The sequence below is a fragment of the Acomys russatus genome, chromosome 19, assembly GCF_903995435.1.
Source record: "Acomys russatus chromosome 19, mAcoRus1.1, whole genome shotgun sequence".
Classification (NCBI taxonomy): Eukaryota; Metazoa; Chordata; class Mammalia; order Rodentia; family Muridae; genus Acomys; species Acomys russatus.
This window is the reverse complement of record NC_067155.1, coordinates 5,992,876-6,001,028: the sequence shown is the minus strand read 5'-3', so window position 1 is coordinate 6,001,028 and position 8,153 is coordinate 5,992,876. Positions and strand designations below refer to the sequence as shown.

The following is an 8,153-nucleotide window of genomic DNA, read 5'->3' as shown; positions in this document are numbered from 1 at the left end:
TCACTTTGCGACATTTCCGGCAGCGTTTAGAAAACAACTTTATTAGCAGCTGCCTCGCTGGCTGGCAACAGGAAGAGCTGGTGAGCGGGGCCGGCGAGCGCATACCACATCGTGGATTGAGCCTGTTAAGCGAAGAATCGCTTTGACTCCAACACACGGCGACGAGACAGGACTAAAGACGATGACAACGTAGACGGTCGGTAGAGGCGCTAGATATAAAACCAAGGGCTTCAAGCTTCAACCAAATTGGAGTCCGGTGCAAACTAAAGCGAGGCGGGAAACTACAATTCCCAGAAGGCACGAAGGGTATTTTTTGTCGCAAGGCCTGATGGGACAGGTAGTTTTCTGCTCGGCTCCACCTCTCTGAGGCTTGAGGAGTCGCCTGACTAGAGAAATGGAGCTGGAACAGAGAGAAGGGTGAGTTGATGAGCTTTGTGTAAACGGGGAATCTGAAAACACGGCTGCGAGATGTGCAACGATCGGCCGTAGTGCTCTCGGAGATGATGGAGATTGTAGTTTGTGAGGGTCCTTTCTTTTAGAGTCTTTTTTGTGGGTGCCGGAGCTGTAACGGAGCATCCTAGGAGAGAAGACCAAGAGTTTGTGTGCCCTCGTGGATCTGGGAGAAACGGGATTGGAGTGTGGGATCTGCGGTCTGAAGGAGGAGGCTAGGGTCTGAATCTTGGGTGTAATGGGGGGGGAGCATGGACCCCTGGAATGAGAGGAGGGCTGGAGTCTGGGCTCCTGGGTGTGAGGGAGGGGTTGTGGTGTCTGGACCCGAGCGTCTGAGAACTCACTGGAGAGCCCGAATGCAGGGTGCCTGAAACCTCTTGGCCTTACAGGACCATGGCAGCCGTGGGCTTTGAAGAGTTCTCAGCGCCACCAGGCTCAGAGCTGGCTCTGCCTCCCCTGTTTGGTGGCCACATCCTAGAAAGTGAGCTAGAGACAGAAGTGGAGTTTGTTTCCGGTGGTCTGGGTGGTTCAGGACTCCGAGAGCGGGATGAAGAGGAAGAGGCAGCCCGGGGTCGCAGGCGTCGCCAACGGGAACTAAATCGAAGAAAGTACCAGGCGCTAGGTCGGCGCTGCCGGGAGATCGAACAGGTAGGTGAGTGTGGATTCTCATTTGGGGGTCCTCTGGCCTAAACTGCCTCCACCTCCACCTTCCCCGCCCCCCTCCCGCCCCCCATTCCTCCGCTTTCCGTTTCCTCTTGTATGTCAACAAATGAACAGATCCATAGGTCTAATTCTGTGCCAGCTACCCAGAGTGTTCTCTTCCAGACCATCGGTACACTCATCACTTGTCACGTTCTGACAAAATAGCAGACAAAAGCAACTTGAGGAAAGGCTTGCTTTGGCTCGGAGTTTGAGGATATGCAGAGAGAGAGAGAGAGAGAGGGAGAGAGATATGATGCCAGCCCATGGAATGAATGGTGCTGTGCACATGTAGAGGGGGTCTTCCTGCCTCAAATCAATCTAGAGACACCCACAGACGACAGGCGTAGAGTCTTGTCTCTTGGGTGAGTTTTAGGCCTTGTCAACTTGAAAAGTCAACCATACCATCAGACACCTGTTCTGCCCTCTGGTGAGCCACAGGTGACTCTAATGTCTCATTCATCACGGCCAGGTAGATCCCCTGCCTCTCACCTGAGGCACCCCCAGGTTTACCTACTCTGCCTCTTTTTTTGTTTGTTTTTGTTTTGTTTTGTTATTCGAGACAGGGTTTCTCTGTGTAGCCTTGGCCATCCTGGACTCACTTTGTAGACCAGGCTGGCCTCCTGCCTCCCCAATGCTGGGATTAAAGGCGTGCGCCATGCCACCATACCCGGCTTTGTTTTCTTTTTTTTTTTTTTTTTATGGCGAGGTTTCGCTATGTATCCCTGGCTGTCCTGGGCTGGCCTCGAACTCACAGCAATCCACCTGCCTCTGCCTCCCCAGTGCTGGGATTAAAGGCGTGCGCCACCACACCCGGCCCTCATTTTTGGTTTTTTTACGACAGGGTTTCACAGTGTAGCCCTGGCTGTCCTGGGCTCACTTTGTAGAACCAGGCTGGCCTCAAACTCGCAGAGACCCACCTGCCTCTGCCTCCCGGAGGACTGGGATGACTAGGCACCTGCCATCGTGCCTGGCTCCAGCAGAAGCAGCTTCAGAGAGGAACGATTTATTCTGGTTCATAGTTTCAGTCCATCGTGGCTTGGTGGAGTGGCTCAGTCTGTGTGAGCAGGAACAAGTGGCAGAGGCCTTTAGCATCATCGTGTACCAGGAAGCGGAGAGGGAGGCGGGAACCGCAGGCTGCGGCTGGCCTTCAGAGGCCTGGGGCTAGTCACTGGTGTCCTCCCCACAGCTGAGGGCCGTGCTTTGAAGCCTTGAGCCCATGAGGGTATAGTGCTTGAATGGGGACGGCCCTCATAGCACCACATGTTGGCATGCTATCCCCAGTTGGTGAACTATTTGGGGAGGATTATAAAGTGTGACTTTGTCAGAGAAGGTGTGTCGGGGTGGGCTTTGAGGTTTCGAAAGCCCATGCCACGCCCAGTCTCTTTGTCCCACCTGCGGATCAGGTCAGGATGTAAAGCTCTCAGCCAGTGCTCCAGAGCCATGCCTGTCTGCTTTCCACCATGATGATTGTGGACTATAAACTATAAACAAAGCCCCAGTTAAATGCTTTCTTTTTTACGATTTGCTTGGTCTAGCCGGGCATGGTGGCGCATGCCTATAATCCCAGCACTCGGGAGGCAGAGGGAGGTGGATCAACGTGAGTTCGAGGCCAGCCTGGTCTACAAAGCAAGCCCAGGACAGCCAAGGCTACACAGAGACACCCTGTCTCGAGAAAAAAGAAAAAGTTTATGCCGGGCGTGGTGGCACACACCTGTAATCCCAGCACTCGGGAGGCAGAGGCAGGTGGATCTCTGTGAATTCAAGGCCAAGGCCAGCCAGGTCTACAGAGTGGAGTCCAGGAGAGTCAGGACTATAAGAGAAACCCTGTCTTGAGGGGGGGGGGGATGGTTATTAATCCCAGCGCTTGGGAGGCAGAGGCAGGTGGATCTCTATGAACTGAAGGCTAGCCTAGTCTACAGAGAGAGTTCCAGGACAGCTAGGGCTGCACAGAGAAACCCTATCTTGGAAAGACAAACAAAAAAACAAAGTTACTTTTGGCTTAGGTTTCCAGAGGGTTCAAGTCCATAATGGTGGAGCAGAGGCGTTAGGAAGCCGAGAGCTCACATCTTGAACAGCAAGCATGAAGCAGAGAAACAGTGCTGGGGATGGTGTGAGGCTTTTGAAATCTCAGTGGCTGCCCCCCAGTGACTAGTTCCTCCAGTACGGCCACGCCTAGACCTCCCCAAATAGTGTCAGAAACTGGGAAACAAATATTCAAACGCCAGAGCCTTTGAGAACTTTGCTCACTCAAACCCTTGCCATTTCTTCTGCCTTCCTTTCCTGCAGGTGAATGAACGAGTCTTGAACAGGCTCCATCAGGTGCAAAGGATAACCCGGAGGCTCCAGCAGGAGCGCAGGTACCGTTCCGCATGCTCTGCGCTCCCACGTGCTGCCACCAGCTCTCGCCCTTCCTGCCATCTCTCGTCTTCCTGGCCGTTAGAAGGCACAGGGACAAAGCTAGAGATTAGGACCCAATGAGATCAAGGGGGAGAGGAGCTGGGACTGGGGTAAAGGGGAGACGGAGTGTTTGCTCCCTGTAAGTAGAGAGGATGGCAGGAAGGCAGCAGCAGCCCAGAGCCTCTGCTGTGTCTCTGAGCTGTGTCCTCCCAAAAGCTGTGTCCAGTTTTATGTGGTACTGGAGAGCGAACCAAGGTTTGCTGTTCATTTTTTGTTATATGTGTGTCTGTGTACACGTGTGCATGTGGATACAGATGCCAGAAGGGGACATCAGATCCCCTGGAGCTGGAGTTGTATATGTGGTTGTGAGCCACTCAGTGAGGGTGGCTGAGACCTGAACTCAGGTCCTCAGGAAGAGCAGCATGCACCCATCCCTCCAGCTCTTATTTCATTTTGTTTTTCCTTTTTTTTTTTTTTTTTTTAAATTTTTGTTTTTTTGAGACAGGGTTTCTCTGTGTGGCCTTGATTCACTCTGTAGACCAGGCTGGCCTGGAACTCACAGCGATCCGCCTGCCTCTGCCTTCCAAGAGCTGGGATTAAAGACGTGTGCCACCATCCCCCGGCCTCACTTGGTTTTTCAAAACAGGGAAACAGGGTTTCTCTGTGTGGCCCTGGCTGTCCTGGAACTCAGTCTGTAGCCAGAATAGCCTCCAATTGGGAGATCTGCCTGCCCCTGTCTCCTAAGTGCTGGGATTAAAGATGTGTGCCACCATACCAGGCTGTTCGATTTTTGTTTGTTGGTTGGTTGGTTTTGGGTTTTTTGTTTCGTTTTGTTTTGTTTTTTTAGTTTTTCGAGACAGGGTTTCTCTGTGTAGCCTTGACCATTCTGGACTCACTTTGTAGACCAGGCTGGCCTCAAACTCACAGAGACCCACCTGCCTCTGCCTCCCAAGTGCTGGGATTAAAGGCGTGCACCACCACGTCCAGCTCCAGGCTGTTCGTTTTTGTTTTGTTTTTCGAGACAGGGTTTCTCTGTGTAGCAGTGGCTGTCCTGGACTGCTCTATAGAGACCAGGCTGGCCTCGAACTCACAGAGACCCACCTGCCTCTGCCTCCCTGAGTGCTGGGATTACAGGCCTGCACCACCACACCCAGCTGGCTGTTTGTTTGGGGTTTTTTGTTTGTTTGTTTGTTTTTGTTTTTTGAGACAGGGTTTCTCTGTGTAGCCTTGGCTGTCCTGAACTCGCTTTGTAGACCAGGCTGGCCTCGAACTCACAGTGATCCGCCTGCCTCTGCCTCCCGAGTGCTGGGATTGAAGGCGTGTGCCACCACGCCCGGCTTTGTTTGTTTGTTTTAATCTTTTGTGTTTCTACCCACATAGGTACATATGTGGGCAGAGACCAGAAGAGAGCCTTAAAGCTACAGTCAGAGGCGCTTGTGAACCACCTGCTGTGGGCAGTTGGTTCCTTGGGATGGAGCACCAAGTGCTAAGCCATCTCCACAGACCCTTTGTCTTGGTTTGAAAGACAAGCTTTCCCTGTGTATTGCGGGGCTGCCTCAACCTGACAGTCCTCCCGAATGCTGGGATTATGGCTATGCTCACTCCTGGGTAGGATCAGAGGACTTGACCATAGGAGATGATTGGCCTCTGTAGATAAACATGAAGCCGAGAAATTAACCATCCAAGATGGAGGAACTCCTCCTCATAAGACTCATGGTGCTGAGCTCCTGCAGCCACATTCTCACAGGGCCTCTGGACCACATGCCATACCTGTCACTGGAGATCTTGTTATAAACTCAAGTCGAAAGCTCAATTTTCTTTTTTCCTTTTTTTTTTTTTTTTGGTTTTTTGAGACAGGGTTTCTCTGTGTGGCCTTGGCTGTCCTGGACCCGCTTTGTAGACCAGGCTGGCCTCGAACTCACAGCGGTCCACCTGCCTCTGCCTCCCGAGTGCTGGGATTAAAGGCGTGCGCCACCACGCCCGGCTTCCTTTTTTTTTTTTTTTTCTTCAAAGATTTATTTATTATTTTATGTATGAGTGCTCTACCTGTATGTATACCTGCAGGCCAGAAGAGGGCACCAGATCTCAGTATAGATGGTCATGAGCCACCTTGTGGTTGCTGGGAATTGAACTCAAGACCTCTGGACGAGCAGACAGTGCTCTTAGCTGCTGAGCCATCTCTCCAGCCCAAGCTCAATTTTATTATTAACTTAATTAAATGAGCCTACCTCCCTTACAACCCTAACCCAAACAGTAGGAAAAGGAGATTAAAGAACACAGTAATGAAACCTTAAGGATATCAGTTCTGAGGAACAGTTCTCCTGGCATAGTCAGCAGGCAGGACCTCCACAAACCAGCAATCCCACTAAAGTTGCTGCTGGAACCTGAATCCTCAGCTGGAGGCTAAAGCCTTGACGCCTTCCCTGGAGCAGTTCTCTTTAGGAGTGTCTCTTGAAGTGTTGCAATCAACAGCCAAAACAATCCCAAGTCCTCTCTCCCAAGCCTCTCATTTTGGGCATATATATATATCTTCTCAGAGTCTCTACTAGGATGTTTTCAGCTGGCAACATCCAAGCTCCCCCACAAAGTGGTTTGACTTCTAAGGGGATAAACATCCTGCTCCCTCACAAGTCTGTTCCCCATAAGACAGACAAGCTGGACAGTGGTGGTGGGCGCCTTTAATCCTATCACTTGGGAGGCAGAGGCAGGCAGATCTCTGAGTTCAAGGCCAGCTGGGTCTACAAAGAGAGTTCCCGGACAGCCAGGACCACAGAACCACACAGAGAAACCGTGTCTTGAGAAACCAAAAAGAAACAAAAAAGTTTGAATCCCGACATAGTGACATACACCTTTAATCCTAGCACTTAGGAAGCTGAGGCAGGCTGTTATCTGTGAGTTTGGGGCCAGCCTGGTCTACACATCAGCTTCAGGACATCCAAGGCTACACAGAGAAACCCTGTCTCAAAAAAAAAAAAAAAAAAGTTAAGAATATTTGGGACTCTGGCGCAGGCCCTGAATTCAGCCATTACCAACAACAAAATCAGAACTCAATGTTGAGTGTTTACCAGAATGTGCCATCAGGGCACCCAGCCCAGCCAAGGACGTCACCTGTCATTCACTGTGGGAGACTTGGGATCAGACGCCTAAATCCAAAACCTTTTGCTTGGGACAACTTTAGATTGAAGTACAGGGAGACCTGGGCTTGACCATCTTTTACTTCCCTCCCCAAGAAGATATAGCCCAGTGGTTGCTTCTCTGTCCACACAGGTTCCTCATGAGGGTGCTGGACTCCTACGGGGATGACTACCGGGATAGCCAGTTCACCATCGTGTTGGAGGTGAGCTCTGGTCTCCAAGCAGGTTGGGAGAACCGGGAATCCAGGAAAGTTTGTTTTGTTTTGGTTTTTTTTCTTGGCGGGGGGGGGGGGGGGGGGGGGATTTTGAGACAGGGTCTCTCTGCACAGCCTTGGCTGTCCTGGACTCGCTTTGTAGACCAGGCTGGCCTCGAACTCACAGACATCTGCCTGCCTCTGCCTCCCAGGTGCTGGGATTAAAGGTGTGTGCCACCACGCCCAGTTTAGGAAAGTCTTTTTTTTTTTTTTTTTTTTTTTTTTTTTAAGATTATTATGTATACAGTGCTCTGCCTGCATGTACACATCCCTGCCAGAAGAGGGCACCAGATCTCAGTATAGATGGTTGTGAGCCACCATGTGGTTGCTGGGAATTGAACTCAGGTCCTTTGGAAGAACAGACAGCATTCTTAACCTCTGAGCCATCTCTCCAGCGCCCTAGGAAAGTCTTTTAACTGCCTTCATTTTGCATCTTACCAGGATGACGGCAGCCAAGGCACAGATGTCCCCACCCCAGGCAATGCTGAGAACGAGCCTCCAGACAAAGAGGGACTTTCCCCACCCCAAAGGACACCTGCACCCCTTGACTCCAGCAGCCCAGCCCCTGGCGAGGGGCCCAGTGGGCGCAAGAGGCGGCGGGCACCACGGGTGGGGGCTTCGTTGACTCCAGAACTGGCCCCAGTGCAGGTGGGAGCCGAGGGCTGGGGCCAAGGCGTGGTGAGAATCCTGGGCTGGGCTCTGCGGTCCCCGGGGCCTGGGGAGGGCTGGGCAAAGCGGCAACACGGGATTGAGGTCAAGGGGGATGGGGAAGAGGAGGTGGGAAAACAGGCCAGAGCTTGAAGAAGAAACTGACAAGCTATGGGAACAGAGGAAGAGGAGGGAGGGTTGCTCGCTCTGAGCGACTGTGTGTGACCTGGGAAGCCAGTGCCCACAGGTGGAATGGGGTCTCTGTGTCTCCATATCCATTCATATCTCCTTCCTTATCGTTACAGATCAAGGTTGAGGAAGACTTTGGCTTTGAAGCAGATGAGGCCTTGGATTCAAGTTGGGTTTCTCGAGGGCCTGACAAACTGCTAGCCTACCCCTACCCTAGCCAGCCCACCCTTTGACTAACCCCTTCCCCCCAATAAACAGACTCCCCATGCACGCTGGTCTGGGCTGCTGTTATTGCTCCCACCCCCGATGACACTCAGGTCTCGGGGTTGGAGGCCGAGGCAGGAAGACTGCCATAAGTCTGAGGCCATGCTGGCTACAA

General features: G+C 52.1%; 2 protein-coding genes across 5 annotated transcripts in view; one reads left to right on the top strand and one right to left on the bottom strand.

The window, feature by feature from the left end:
• Nucleotides 1-8,153, bottom strand: part of Ndufa3 (NADH:ubiquinone oxidoreductase subunit A3) — a 331,527-nt gene that overhangs the window by 320,393 nt on the left and 2,981 nt on the right. The window lies entirely within an intron of this gene.
• Tfpt (TCF3 fusion partner) lies at nucleotides 97-8,018 on the top strand. 2 transcript variants are annotated; one of them, XM_051162255.1, is made up of 6 exons: nucleotides 97-417; nucleotides 840-1,098; nucleotides 3,439-3,509; nucleotides 6,817-6,886; nucleotides 7,379-7,585; nucleotides 7,891-8,018. In XM_051162255.1, exons 1-6 carry the CDS (start codon nucleotides 395-397, stop codon nucleotides 8,005-8,007), a joined length of 747 nt encoding a protein of 248 aa, XP_051018212.1. In that variant the 5' UTR covers nucleotides 97-394; the 3' UTR covers nucleotides 8,008-8,018. The 2 variants fall into 2 exon arrangements, with proteins under 2 accessions (XP_051018212.1, XP_051018211.1); XM_051162254.1 differs by having other exon boundaries at nucleotides 7,379-7,615.